Source organism: Mandrillus leucophaeus, unplaced genomic scaffold (assembly GCF_000951045.1).
Source record: "Mandrillus leucophaeus isolate KB7577 unplaced genomic scaffold, Mleu.le_1.0 Scaffold514, whole genome shotgun sequence".
Classification (NCBI taxonomy): domain Eukaryota; kingdom Metazoa; phylum Chordata; class Mammalia; order Primates; family Cercopithecidae; genus Mandrillus; species Mandrillus leucophaeus.
The window spans coordinates 661,101-676,895 of NW_012105520.1; the positions used below are offsets into that span (position 1 = coordinate 661,101).

Sequence of the window (15,795 nt, forward strand, 5' to 3'; positions counted from 1 at the left end):
AAAAAAAAAAAAAAAAGATAAAAGTCATGCATCTCTGTTTTTGCAAGCAAGTTAATGTGTTATCTGGACAACCAGGTAGGCATGCTTTATTAAATCTGTAGGTGACACTAAGTGATGAGGGACAGGGCAGGAAACCTGGCTATCTAGGAGTTAAAGAGAACTCTACTTGGAGGTTTTGGGGGAAGCAAATTCAAGAGGAACTGACAGTACAAGGTGATGACAAAACCAAAGAAACACTAATAGTTTTAGTCTCTATTAGTAAATAGTACACTGGCATCCAAAACGGGAACAGTCCTGTCACTATGTGCCATCCAGACCACACCTTCGGGATTGTACTTGTTCCTAAATAACATCTAAAGTAGAACACTGATAAACAAAAATGTGTACGTAGTAACGGGGTCACGACAGTCAAAACATTTGAGATACATTCAGCTTACTGAGGAGCTTGAAGAAAATGTGCCTAAAGACGGTCACAGATTCCCTCTGTGCTGTTCCAGGGGCAGAACAAAGACCAGTGAGTGTGAGCTACAGAGCTTCACTAAAACGGGGCTTCTTGGCAATAGGTTGGGTGCCCCATAAAGTAGTGACTATCACTTTACCAGAAGGGTTCTGGAACAGAGAATGACTATGTCAAGATATTACAGAAAAGGTATCTGCACAGAGAGGGAAGTGAGGGCTGGACTAGATAACTTCCAGTGTCTCCTTCGATTATTAGATTCTATGCTTAGATAATTATGTTGTCTCTGTGTGTTGAAACTGGGAAGAAATAGCTGTTCTAATGAACAATTAATTAGTGATAATCACTGAATTATCTGCCCTGGTAGCTTAGAGCAAGGGTCAAGGATGCACTGCATTGCTACAGGTCATAAATCGCTTGTCAATCAAATGATTTTTTTCTACTAGTTAAGCATCTGGCTAAATACTGGGGAGTATCCAAATAAAAAGAAATGTTTAATGTTGGGGGGGAGGCAGTTTACTGTCTTGTGGCAGAAATAAACATACTAGAAGACAATTTCAACGAAGAATTATACAAAAAAATGCCATAGGAAGTGAGACAGGGCTCATGGATGAATCTGAAAATCTTTCAGTTAAAAAAAATCACCTTAGTCTGTTTCAGTCTTGGTTCAAACTATTTCGGAGAGTGTTAGTTCAATGGGAACAGCCCTGCCTTTAGCCGACTGGAAACTATGGGTATTCTGGAGAATTTTTTTCACATTTCCTAGAGTATGTAGTAACCTAAGAGGAGCTAGTGGGTGTGATCTACTCCTTCTCCTTTCCCTGCCTGAAAAAATAAAAAAAAACGCCTTTCCGTGATTGAGGGAAAATAGGGGGGCTGGCCAAGAAAAGAAAGGGCTGTCACAGCAACTACACTGAGCTGCTCGCTGTCCAGCTGGCCCTCTAACAGACCACGTCCAAATTCCAGACTGGAAAACAAACTAGCTCATGATATTCGAATGGAAAATTCACAGGGAAGATCCAGATTCAGCCCTGGTAGGAATACCTCACCCAGAAAATAAATTCAAGCCAGCACTACAAGGGGTAACAAACCAAGTTTGGGATGAGAGTCTGCTCTGTGACATAAAGCTGATTGTTGAGGAGGGGAAGAGAGAAAAGTACAGAAAGAAGGACCAAGATGGAGAGAGAGGGACCATAAACCATTATAACCCCCCCGTGTCATGGGGCGGGGGGAGGTGGGGGGAATCCCTAAAGGCAGAGCTAATCCACACCCTGTGTCACATGTATTGCTAAGTTTTCAAAATTAATAAAATCTTTTCTTTCCTTCTATATGTTCCCTTCCTACTGAATAAAGGGGAGCAGCATATCTAAGTGTAAACAAGAGTAAAGATCTCTGCTTTTCGAGTTAGACTCATCAGGCTTAAATCTAGGTCTGACTACTTAACAGAAGAAAAATTCCAGGCAAGAAGTAATTTCACCCCTCTCAGTTGCCATTTCCATAACAGTGACAAGAGATGATCGTACTTCCCTAAAGGAGTCACAGTGACACGAATAATTTATACATAGAGTAACCAGAACTCTGGTTTCCACCACATAGCAGGTGTGTGATGTATGTGTCTAATGAAGTTAAGGCTTCATTAACATTTAATGTATGATTCAGTAAGTATCCAGATGACAGTACCTTAAAGATGGGCACAGGCAGGGCCAGTCCCATTTTATGACCCATATGTAAATTTGTCTATAATTTTTGTGTACTGAGCTATTAGCTTTTTAGAATACAAACTTTTTAGAAGGTGTTAACTAGTCATTTGGGTTTAAAACGACATAAATGCCAACAAACTGTTATTGGGGAAGGACAGGAAAACACACTGCTGACATCCTGTGGGCTCTGTTATGTCATACTAATCATAATTCTATCTTGTAATTTGTCCATTACTAAAGAGTATACAAAGTGATTTTAAAAGACGGTAGTATCTTGGCTAGGCGCGGTGGCTCATGCCTATAATCCCAGAACTTTGGGCGGACGAGGCGGAGGGATCACGAGGTCAGGAGATTGAGACCATCCTGGCTAACACAGTGAAACCCCGTCTCTACTAAAAATACAAAAAAATTAGCTGGGTGTGGTGGTGGGCACTTGTAGTCCCAGCTACTTGGGAGGCTAAGGCAAGAGAATGGTGTGAACCCGGGAGGCGGAGCTTGCAGTGGGCCGAGACCATGCCACTGCACTCCAGCCTGGGGAACAGGGCGAGACTCTGTCTCAAAAAAAAAAAAAACCTGTTATTTATTTATTTATTTATTTGAGACGGAGTCTTGCTCTGTCGCCCAGGCTGGATCTCGGCTCACTGCAACCTCCGCCTCCTGGGTTCAAGTGACTCTTCTGCCTCAGCCTCCTGAGTAGCTGGGGCTACAGGCGTGTGCCGCCACACCTGGCTAATTTTTGTATTTTTAGTAGAGACAGGGGTTTCACCATATTGGCCAGGCTGGTCTCGAACTCCTGATCTTGTGATCTGCCTGCCTCAGCCTCCCCAAGTGTTGGGATTACAGGCATGAGCCACCTCGCCCGGCCAAAAGACAGTATCTTATTTGGTCTAATGCTATTGCTCTCTTGAGGAAGTGTTTATGAAGTAAAATAGAGAAACCTGCAAAACAAAGTACCTAGGATTCACAAAAACACTATGCCTAAAATCAAAATCTCAGGTCTGAAGCTGAGTGGCATAATTCTGATCTGCAACTTTGTTAAATTGAGATTTTAAAATAATTACTTTAAAAAGACTAAATTGCTTATGCTCGGGGTTAGCGTGTACAGTAGGTCTACAGAATTCAAAATTGTGTCCTGGGGAAAATGTCCAGGGGTTCAAAAATCATTTCTCTAAATATAGAAATTAAACTATGATGTGTGGAGATCTTTCCTTCCTATGAATATTCAAACCGTGAGCAACCTCATTTAACCTTTACTTGGCAGAAAGTTCCACTCTTGGGTGGTTGTAATTACACTTTTAGAAAAAGCCCCAAACAGTTTAAGGAACCAAAACACAGTAGTAAGTGGTAGACGTTTAAGTAGAAGGTTCTAGGAGGCTACATGGGGGAAGTGTCAGCTAAATCTGTCAACGGGGCCAATCTTGTAAAACTTGGACCCTGAACACGACTATAGCATAATATCCTTAACTACTCTCAAAAAATGAGACAAAAATAGAGAAAAACACTTTCCATATTTGTTTTCAATTATTTCCTTTGTAGTAAAGTCAGAGAGTTGAGAATCAGTAGGAAACTGCTCTGGAGTTAGAGGATTCAAAACAATTTGTTTCTAAATTTAACACTACTGGAGGGTATCTACACGTAAACTATTTCTAAAAAGACCTGCAAATGAAGACTAGGTAATTTTTAAAGCTGGGCAGTAAAAATTGGGAAGGCAAACAGAGGCTTGTTGGGTAAAACAGACTAAAAAAACTCAGAATGCAAATTACTAGTATTCACTTAGCAGCCATAGGAACAGGCACAGGGATTACTCATCATGTCATCCGTACTACACCCTCAAAATGAGACAAGCTACTAATACTTTACAGATGGGAGGGAGACAATGTAGCACACAGACATTAGGGAACATACTTTACGTCACACAGAGTTAGAGGCTGGACCTGGATTAAAAGTTGGGAATCCTAACTAACCACAAGCCATGTGCTATGTCATTAACAAGCAAGGTCTTAAGAGCATTGTACCCTCAAGTGTTGTTAGAAATAACTCAAAGATACTTAAGGAAAGACTTAATTCCTGACCATGCATCCAAAGTGTAATGGTCTCAACCTTGGGTACACAGTAGGGTAACTAAAGGAGCTTATAAAGATTTTGGTATCTAGGCCACACCCCACCCAACTAAATCAGAATATCTGGAGGTAAGACCCAGGCATGTGTATATTTTTAAAGCTTGCTCAGCCAGATAATTCCAATGTGCAGTCAAAATTGAGAACCTCAGGTTTGGTTCTTAACAGTAGATTTATACTTTTGCCAGATTAAAAAACCTATGTCATATGTATATGCACAGCACAGATGCCTTCACAAATGAATGAATCATAAAGCCACCTATGATGTCCGTTACCAGCAAAATAAAATCCAGGTAATTACATGTGCTCATCTTCAACTGTAAGACAAAATGCCTACAAAGCCAAATCACATATATCCCTTCCTCTGATTTACTGTATAATATGCTAAGGAAGGGCAGATCTCCAAATAAAACGATCTGTTAGAGTGGGCCTGCAGCTCCAGAAAATGAATGGACAATCTCAGCTTACCTGGGCTCTGCTTGGAAGCCAAAAGAGATGCTGCATCAGGGCATGGCTCTATTGTACACCAGTTTTCTCGGTTTATCTGAAAGAAAAGGAAAACACTGTGTTTCAGTCATTGAAGTAATGTGAGATAATTTTATAGGTGCCAAAATTATGTCGACTGTACCAACATTCCTATCTTTTTATTTAATACAGGGTGAGCAAACTTATGTCAAGGGAAAAAAAATTTTTTTCACACTATAACCACAGCAATCTATACTCAAGGCTCTAAAGAGGTTGTCATTGTCAATAAAAATTAGGCATACAAAAGTAAGAGGAAAAGATACACAAAGATGAAGGCCATAGTGTAGGCCAAGGGTAAAATAAAAAAAGTTAACATATGAAATTGACTAAACATTAAAATACATATTTGGTGTGGCTCATGCCTGTAATCTCAACACTTTGGGAGGCTGAGGTGGACTGCTTGAGGCCAGGAGTTCAAGACAAGTCTGGCCAACATGGCGAAACCCCATGTCTACTAAAATACAAAAATTACCTACGCATGGTGTGGTACATGCCTAAAATCCCAGCCACTCAGGAGGCTGAGGCACAAGAATTGCTTAAACCCGGGAGGCAGATGTTTCAGTGAGCCGAGATCGCGTCACTGTCCTCCAGCCCGGATGACAGAGCAAGACGCCATCTCAAAAAAAAAAAAAAAAAAAAAAAAAAAAAAAGGCTCAGAGGGGTAGCTGAAGTAATAAATAGCAGGACTGGTATTGGAATGCCAAGTCTGTATTACTCTAAAAAGCAAAAACTTACCCCCTCCCCACAAATTAAAAAAAAATTTAAATATAGCCTTTACACCTCCCAACCATCTTAACATTACAATTCTCTACTTTGATTCCATTTTAAAATTTTAAAATTACCATTGAAGATTTCAATACTCCTCTCTTAGTTTATTGATAAAACAAATAGAAACAAAATCAGCAAGATAGAGAAAACCTGAAAAACCTCAATCAATTTGACCTAACACAATATAGAACACTCCATCCAATAACAGCATAAGACACATTCTTCTCAAGTGCACTTGGAATGTTCATATTCTATCACATAAAACAAACCTCAAATAAAACAAACATATTCTGTAGCACAAAACAAGTCTCAAATATAAGAAAATTAAAATAAAAAGTATGCTCTGTGATCACAACAGTATTAAATCAGAAATCCAAAACAAAAGATTGGAAAAAACTCAAATATTTGAAAAAAAATTTTAAAAACTTCTAAATAGGCTGGGCGCGGTGACTCACGCCTGTAATCCCAGCACTTTGGGAGGCCGAGACAGGCGGATCACAAGGTCAGGATACCAAGACCATCCTGGCTAACATGATGAAATCCAGTCTCTACTAAAAATATATATAAAAAATTAGCTGGGCATGGTGGCGGGCGCCTGTAGTCCCAGCTATTCAGGAGGCTGAGGCAGAAGAATGGCATGAACCCGGGAGGCAGAGCTTGCAGTGAGTGGAGATCGCGCCACTGCACTTCAGCCTGGGAGACAGAGATAAAAAAATTTAAAAAAAATAAATAAACACTTCTAAATAACCCAATGAATCAAAGTATATTAAGAAAAATAAGAAAATATTCTGAATTGAATAAAAACTATAACACCACATATAAAAATTTGTGGATAGAACTAAAGCAGTGCTAACAGCAATATTTATAACACTACATGCCTATATTAGAACACAAGGTTTCAAATCAGTGATCTAAACTTCTACCTTACGAAACTAGAAAAAGAGGAGTAAATTAACCCAAAGCAAGCAGGATAAAGAAAATAAAGAACAGAAATCAATGAAATAGAAAACAGAAGAACAATAAAATCAATGAAACCAAAAGCTGGTTCCTTAAAAGGGTCAATAATATCAATACAACTCTGGCGAGGCTAATCAAAAAAGAAAAGCTACAAATGACAGAAATCAGGAATTACAGAACGACACCATTACAGATCCTATAGATACTGAAAAAATAAAGCAATATTATGAACATTACTGCAATAAATTCATCAAGTTGGATGAAATAGTAGCATTCCATGACACTATACAAACTATCAAAATGCACTCAAGAAAACACAGATAATCTAAATAGCCTTATTCTATTAAAGCAATTGAATCCATAGTTTAAAACTTTATGACAAGGAAAACTTCAGGCCTAGATGACTTCAGTGGTGAATGCCACCAAACACTTAAGAAATGTCAACTCTACACAAGCTCTTACAGTAAACACAAGTATTTACAATGCAGCTCATTTTATGAGCCTAGCATTACTCTGAAATCAAAACCAGACAGATATAAGAAAACTACAGATCAATATTCCTCAGGAATATAGATGCAAAAAACCTTAACAAAATTTTAAGTTAATGGAATCCAGCAATATCCCAGGAATGTAAGGTTGGTTTAGCACTTGAAAAATCAGTTTATTAACAGACCAAAAAACTCATGAACTAATGATCATCATTAGATCGAAAGAATCTGGGGCTGGGAGCGGTAGCTCAAGCCTGTAATCCCAGCACTTTGGGAGGCCGAGGCAGGCGGATCACTTCAGGTCAGGAGTTCAAGATCAGCCTGGCCAACATGGTGAAGCCACGTCTCTACTAAAAATACAAAAATTAGCCAGGTGTGGTGGTGGGTCTCTGTAATCCCAGCTACTAGGGAGCCTGAGGCATGAGAATCACCGGAACCCACGAGGCAGAGGTTGCAGTGAGCCGTGATTGTGCCACGGAACACCAGTCTGGGCAACAAAGCAAGAATCTATCTCAAAGGAAAAAAAAAATCAGCAAAATTCAACACCTATTCATGATAAAAAACTCTCAGAACACTAGGAAGAGAAAGGAAATTACTCAAACTGACAAAGGCATCTATAAAAAACCTACGGTTAACATTATATTTATTGGTGAAAGACTAAATGCTTTCATTCTGAGATCAGTAACCAAAGATATCCATTCTCATCACTTCTATTCAACAATATTCCGAAGGTCCTAGCCAGTGCAGTAAAGCAGAAAAAGAAAGAAAACGCATATCATTGGAAAGGAAGAAGTCAAACTTGGTTTATTGACAAATGGCGTGACTGCCTATGCAGAAAATGCTAAGGAATCTATAAAAATACTGGAATAAATAATGTATTAATAAAATCAAGGCTGCCAGAGACAAAGCAACATTAAAAAAAGCAATGCTAGATCTTTATACTAGCAAAGAGCAATTAGAAATTGAAATTAAAAGTAAAAGCAGTACCATTTACAAAAACCTCAATAAATACAAAATAATTAGGGATAATTTTAAGAAAATATGAGTAAGACTCATACTCTGAAACCTTTATAAAACAGTATTGAGAAAAAATTAAAGCAGACTTAAATAAATACAGACACACCATGTTTACAGATCAGAAGACTTAATACAGTTGTTAATTGTCCTCAAATTGATCACTACATGATTTCAAGACTTACTATAAAAGCTGCACTAACCAAACCTGCCTGATATTAAAAGGCAGACATATAAATCAATGTCAGAGAAGAGAGAATCCACAAACAGACCTTCACAGATATGGCCCACTGATTTTGACAAAGATGCCAAGATATTTTAATGAGGAAAAAATAGTCTTATGAACAAATGATGCTATAACAACTGGATATAAATATGTAAACAAACAAAACTCCCCAAGATCTAAAATCTTACCCCAAACCTTACCACCTATAAAAATGAACTCAGAATAGATTATATATCTAAATGTTCAACCTAAAACTAAAAAACTCCTAAAGAAGATGGAGTGAAACACTTTTATGGGACCTTGAGTTACACAAGATTTCTTAAATACTACATTTTTTTTTTTTTTTTTTTTTTTGAGACGGAGTCTCGCTGTGTCTCCCAGGCTGGAGTGCAGTGGCGTGATCTCGGCTCACTGCAAGCTCCGCCTCCCGGGTTCACGCCATTCTCCCGCCTCAGCCTCCCAAGTAGCTGAGACTACAGGCACCCGCCACCACGCCCGGCTAGTTTTTTGTATTTTTAGTAGAGACGGGGTTTCACCATGTTAGCCAGGATAGTCTTGATCTCCTGACCTCGTGATCCACCCGCCTCGGCCTCCCAAAGTGCTGGGATTACAGGCTTGAGCCACCGCGCCCGGCCAATACTACATTTTTTAAAACATGAAAAAAAAAAATTTGTCAACCTTAAAAACTTTTACTCCTCAAAAGCCATTGTTAGGAAAACAAAAAGGCAAACTAAAAACTGAAGGAAAATATTTATAAAACAGTTATCTGCTAAGAACTCCTACCCGGAATATTTAAAAATAAAACAAAACAAACTCTTACAATGCAATAACAAAGCAACGTGATTTTTTAAATGGGTAAATGATTTGAATAAACATTTCATTTAAAAAGATACACAAAAGGCAGATAAGCAAAAAAAAAAAAAAAAAAAAGATACCCAACTTCGTTAATTCACAGGAAAATGTAAATTAAAATCCCAAGGACATACCAACAGGCATTCATTACAACAGTCAAAATTTGAGACTGATAATACCAAATGTTGGCAAAGATGTGGAGCAACCAGAACACAGAACTGTTGTTGAAAGAATGCAAAATAGTGTAGCCATTTTGGGAAAGCGGTTTAGCAGTTTTTTATAATGTCAAACATATACTTACACACAACATAGCATCCCATTCATTTACCAAAGAAGAATCAAAACCTACTGTCACACAAAGACTTGCACTGGAATTTTTAAAGCACTTTAATTCATGAGAGCTCCAAATTAGAAACAGTCTAGATTGCCATCAAATGGTAAATGGAGAAGCAAATTGTAATATATCTATACAATGCTATAGACTCACAGTAAGAAGAAATGAACTGCTGATACAAACAACATGGATGAATCTCAAGAGTATTATGGTAAGTTAAAATAAAAAAAAAAAAAGCCAGACTCAAAAGACTACTTATTGACTACCTATTGTATGGTTCTGTCTATGCAATATTTAGAAAAGGCAAACCTACAGTAGCAAGAAAACATTAGTGATCAGCAGGGACTGAAGGAGAGGACTGACTACAGGGAGACAGAACAGAACTTCTGAGCTAACAGAAATGTTCCTATTATGATGTGGTAGTGATTACATAATTTAAATATTTGTCAAAGCTCACCAAACTATAAACTTATATTGGTTAATTTTGTTGTATGGAAATTTATACCAGAATAAAGCTGAAAACAAATACATTCTCAAAAACAGAAGCATAAAATATAAAATTAATTTTAGTCTTCACAATTCCCAAGCACCTTAACATTATAACCCTTTAATCATTAAAACTGACATACTCAGATGTAATTCTATAATAATATGAACAGAAATATCTAAACAAACTACCAAGTAGTTGTGAATGTTTGTATGCTCAAAGACAGAAGCCTTGCTTTTATTCAATAACCTCTAAAATATATTTCTGATAACTTCCGTGAGAAGATATTAAACTCTTCTGCTGTTAAAGATCAACAGTTTTACTGTATATGCTAAGTGGCAGAAGGCAGAAAGCTAGAGGACATTTTGTCAAATTATAACTGTTTGACAACAAAACAAATGAAAATAATTAAACTGCTTGCAAATAACCAGGCAAACTAGAACCACATGAAACAAAACACTTTATCATTTGCTCTGTTCATCTATTTTACTATTACAGAGAGGAAAAACAGCAGGAACCAGGGGCCATCAGGGTTTCAGTTCCTGGTGTGTTACAAAATGATGCCAAAAATTTAAAAGTACTCCTGAATGGAACTGAATCTTCAGCAGGTGCCCTGGGATTACACATATTAAAAAATATTCTTTCTGAAATGTACTTTAAGGTGTGCACAATAAGGAAGTAACCACAAATTCTGTAACTTTACCAACACCCTATCCACATCTTTCAAAGAATTGAAACGATATATTTTGTTAAAAAAAAAAAAAAGTCATTCAGAGAATTTTCTCTTAATTTCAAACTGCATTTCATTTGAAATGAGCCAAATTTTACACACTGTGAAATAAGTTTATCTGCTAATAGAACCACTGTACTGCAATACAAAACTACACTTTTAAGCTGGAAGGGAAAAAATTACTCCCCCCCCAACCATTATTCCTGTAATAAGTAGAGGCTGCATGAATAGAGCAACAAATTTAGATAGTTAACAGAAATAAAAGAGCTCAGATGATCCTTCAGTGACAAGTAAAGAATCTGGAAATGAACGACTACGAATTACCATATTACTGTCTCCTACCATGACCTTCAACAAGTTTTTTGGCCAACATTTTAGAAAACCCTATTAAAATTCTATTTCTACTGGGCGCGATGGCTCATGCCTGTAATCCCAGCACTTTAGGAGGCTGAGGCAGGGGGATCAAAAGGTCAGGAGTTCAAGACTATCCTGGCCAACACAGTGAAACCGTCTCTACTAAAAAAATACAAAAATTATCTGGGTGTGGTGGCACGTGCCTGTAATCCCAGCTACTTGGGAGGCTGAGACAGGAGAATCGCTTGAACCAGGAAGTCAGAGGCTGCAGTGAGCCGAAATCGGGCCACAGCACTCCAGCTTGGCAACAGAGCAAGACCCTGTTTCAAAAAAAAAAAAAAATTTATATTTCTTAGAATACTTTTCATTACCTTCTCAATACTACATGTCATTCCATAGCCAATGAGTAAAGTGGACATTATTTGCCTTGAATATGCAAGCGACTAAGACTCTCTATACTTTTCCTGTCATTTTAGGCACATGTGTTACATAAAGTGAGTTTCACATTTTACAAAATTATATACAATAAACACATACTACTAGAACAAAATTAAAGTTAAATATCTTTAAGTAAATATACTAATTTCTGAGTAACAGTCATGAGAACATATTCATGTTGGGAAACAATTCTCCATGTCCCTCTTGCATTTCTGCAGGTCTTGTCTGCAAAAGCCCTGATGGCCCTTTTATTCTAGACTATCTTTTCAAGACTGTTTGCATATCAAATATCCTTAAAAGATAAAAACATTGATTCCTTCCAAAGCAAAGGGCAGGTTTGTTTCTGTCCAGTATAATAAAGATAATGTCTCAGTCAAGGGCAAAGGTCACACAGGCTTACTGTCCACTGTATAAAAATTCAGGTTTCTTCAGGTTTAGATTTCTCAGCTGTGACACAGCATCAACCTGGACCCCTTTGTGTTGCCTGCATGGGGCTTAGGAAGCAAGGAGAACCAACAAGAAGGTGATGCTGATGCTGCTGGCTATGCAATGAGTAACACATTTATCTGTCTCTGACCCTAGAATCCCATGACTTCAGCCAGCACCCAAGAAACTGTCAGGATGTAAGTTAACTTGCCAGCTTGTAAGTACAGTAAAATCTCAGATCCACCACATTCTTAACAATTAGTATATACTATATAGTATTAAAAATTTTACACAGAGTTGCAGCCAAAAATCTCTTGACATGTTACACTTGTGTGATCTCCTAATCTATTTTCAATTGGGTGGATATGTCTGAATGACCACAAAGAGACAACTTATATTCCTTTTAACTTTCCTGAAGTTTCCCAAACTTTCTTCAATAGTTATATATTTATTTTATTTTAAAAAATTTATCTCGATAAACTTATTTTGTAACTTCAGGCTGATAAAAAAATAGTATACATAAAAAGTAGAAATAACTTTAAGTTGCAAAGACAGCACAGAAAGTTCCCGTTTATCCCCACTCCCTTCCTCACCGGTTTCTCCAACTTTAAAATCTTACATAACCATGGCACAGTTGTCAATACTAAGAAACCAACACTGGTACATTACTATTAAGTAAACTCCAGACTTCATTTGGATTTCGCTTGTTTTCCCACTAGTGTTCTCTTTCTGTTCCAGGATCCCATCCAAAATGCCACATTGCATTGTGTGTGTGTGTGTGTGTGTGTGTGTGTGTGTGTGTGTGTGAGAGAGAGAGAAAATGTGTGTATTATTTTGCGTTTTAACATCTTTATTGAGATGTAATTCATATACTAGAAAACTGGCCCGTTTAACGTATATAATTCAATAGTACTAGTATATTCATAGAGTTGTGTAACCATCACCACTATGTAATTTTAAACATTTTTATCTTGACAAAAAGAAACCTTATATCCATTAGTAGTCATGCCTCACCCCCATCCCGTCCCCTAGTGCCTAGAGAGCCACGAATCTATTTCTCTCTCTATAGATTTGCTTATTCAGGACATTGCATACAAATAGAGTCATACATTATTTGGTCTTTCATGCTGGGTTCTTTCACTTAGCAAAATGTTTCCAAGGTTCACCCATGTTGAAGCATGTAACAGTACTTTACTTCTTTTATTTCCAAATAATATTCCACTGTATGGATATATCCACATTTTACTTATCTATGCATCAGTTGATGGGAGATCTGGTTTTGTGGGTTTTTTTTTTTTTCCCCACTTTCTGACTGTGATGAATGATGCTACTATGAACATTCAGAGTTTCTGTGTGGACATGTTTTCAATTCTCCTGGGCATATATGTAGGACTGGAACTGCTGGGTGTTATATACGACAACTTTATGTTTAATACTTTAAGGAGATGTCAGACTGTTTTCCAACATGGCTGTACCATTCAACAATTTTTCTACATTCTTGTCAACACCTATTTTTGTTATATTTTTTATTGCAGCTACCACAGTAGGTGTGACACAGGTGCTCATCCTGAGTTTGTTTTTTTAACGGAAAATATTTTAAAATCTATTGTTACTTTCTAGAAAAGGAAGATAGTGTGAAGATGTAATGCTCGCCATGCTGGGATGTTTCTGTCCTTTTTCTATTTTTTAAAAACTGTGTTAAGTATCTTCTATATAATAAACACTATACCAAGCCTTAAAAACAAAAGCAGTAAAACATTGTCCTCAAAGAACTCACAGATTACATGTGAGATGTGAAAATGTTAGGTTGGTCAATAAGCCTACCACAGCATCTTGCATAGCAGACAATGAAATGTGTGTTCACTTGGACAATGCATGCTGTAATTAACAGAGATGGGAATGACAGTGAATGGAACACTATACTGCATACAGTATTTTCAGTGCTACATATAATTCTGGTTGGGTCACAAATGTTATATATACAGAGACACTGGGCCAGAATAACAACTTGCCATTTTACTTCATACTGTATGTGTCTGTGTGTGTGTGTGTGTAAAACAGAGAACAGAGAAGTCAGAGATGGCACACACCAGTGTCTAAGAGCCAGAGAACTCGGGAGATTAGAGCGTCACAAAAGCTGCAGCAGAGAAGTTAAAGCAGATACAAAACAAAAAGAAGTTACTGAATTTGGCAACTGTGAGCTCAGGAGTTCAAGACCAGCCTGGGCAACATGGCAAAACCCTGTCTCCACAAAATATACAAAAATTAGATGGACATGGTTGTGAGCACCTGTAATCCCAGCCACTCAGGAGGCTGAGGTGGGAAGCTGGCTTGAGCCAGAGAGGTGGAGGTAGCAGTGAGCCAGACAGCACCACTGCACTACAGCCTGGGCGACACAGCCAGACACTGTCTCCACAAAAAAAAAAAAGGGTTATGAAAGAACTCATATTTCTCGATTCATGATACTTTAAAGTACCATCCCATAGATTTGACCTTTTTACAGACCCGTGAGAAGGCATGTTGCCATTTTAGAGAGGAAGAAAACACACTCAGTGAGGCTTGGTGATCTGTGGAGCACATACGTGTATATGAACCATATTGTATTTACACCCTTATCTGCTCAAAAGACCACAAGCTTCCCGAGAACAAAATCGTATCTATTTAACAGGTCTCTGCAATGAGTAATAAGTGCATGGTTCATGGTGGATGCTTAATGAATAATTTTTGAATTCGTTATCCTCAGTGATTCTGAAGAAAACAGTGGAGAGATTCCTTTAGGATTACAGTCCTGTCTCCCTTTATTAGACCCATAAAAAACCTGAGGCCAAAGGAGGCAAAGTAATTTGATGAAAGTAATAAATATTTCAAACAGAGGACCCAAGGTTTCCTCACTTCCAGGTTTCCAAATTTCCCCCTCAAGAACCTCTTCTTGTTCTTTTCCCTTTTTCTTCTTTCTCCTTTCATATTCCCTCCTTCCTTTTCAGAAAAAGAAGCTCTGTCACCCCAGGCTGGAGTAGAAAGTCCTGGGCTCAAGTGATCTTCCCGTCTCAGCCTCCTGGGTAGCTAGAATCATAGATGCCACCACATGTGGCTAATTTTTTAAAAAAAATTTTGGAGAGACATGATCTCACTATCTTGCCCAGGCAACCTCCTGGGCTTAAGTGATCCTCCCACCTCAGCCTCCTGAGTAGCTGGAATCATAGATGCCACCACATGTGGCTAATTTTTTAAAAAAAATTTTGGAGAGACAGGGGTCTCACAATGTTGCTTAGGCTGGTCTTGAATTTCTAGCCTCAAGCAATCCTTCCACCTCGGCTTCCCAAAGCATTAGGATTACAGCCTCGAGCCACTGTGCCACCTCTTCTTATTCTTTACTTTGTCTTAGAATTCAGTAATAATTGTTTAAAATTTTGTAGTATTAAATTGAGTAAGTTTGGCAAAGTGTATTTCACATCTTCAAGATTTATTGGAAAATAGTCATTGTTGATTTAGACAAAAATATTTAGAAAATAAGGCATTAATGAAATGACGCAAGTAAAATATGAACCTGTGGACACCAATTTTTTAAAATATCAAAATGCTGTAACTGAAAAAATCTAGTTTGTTTGTTGTCGACTCTGTCAATTACTAGGATCCTGTGGTTCTAATCACCAGCAGTTAACTAACAATGATGTCCTGAGGAGGCTCACTGTCTCTAAGAACACAAGAAGCTTAAGCAAATCTGAGATGATGCACACTTTCAGGCAAGTTCTCTCTTTTGAATTAGGCTTCATTCACAAACATTTAAAAGTAAAACCTACACTGAAGAACAGTAAGGTTTCCGATCATTCAGGGCTTCTGCACCAGGATTGATTGGGAAATCTAGCAGAAGGCGGCTTCTTAAAGTTATCTTGCTGTCAGCTACACACTGACACTCATCCAC

At 37.9% G+C, this 15,795-nt stretch overlaps 1 protein-coding gene across 2 annotated transcripts in view; it reads right to left on the reverse strand.

Moving 5' to 3' along the window:
- AKAP13 (A kinase (PRKA) anchor protein 13) overlaps positions 1 to 15,795 on the reverse strand; it is a 281,731-nt gene that overhangs the window by 119,706 nt on the left and 146,230 nt on the right. For both annotated transcript variants that reach the window (XM_011996449.1, XM_011996450.1), the window contains one exon: positions 4,743 to 4,818. In XM_011996449.1, coding sequence (XP_011851839.1) covers positions 4,743 to 4,818 — 76 coding nt within the window. The remainder of the gene's footprint in view (positions 1 to 4,742; positions 4,819 to 15,795) is intronic.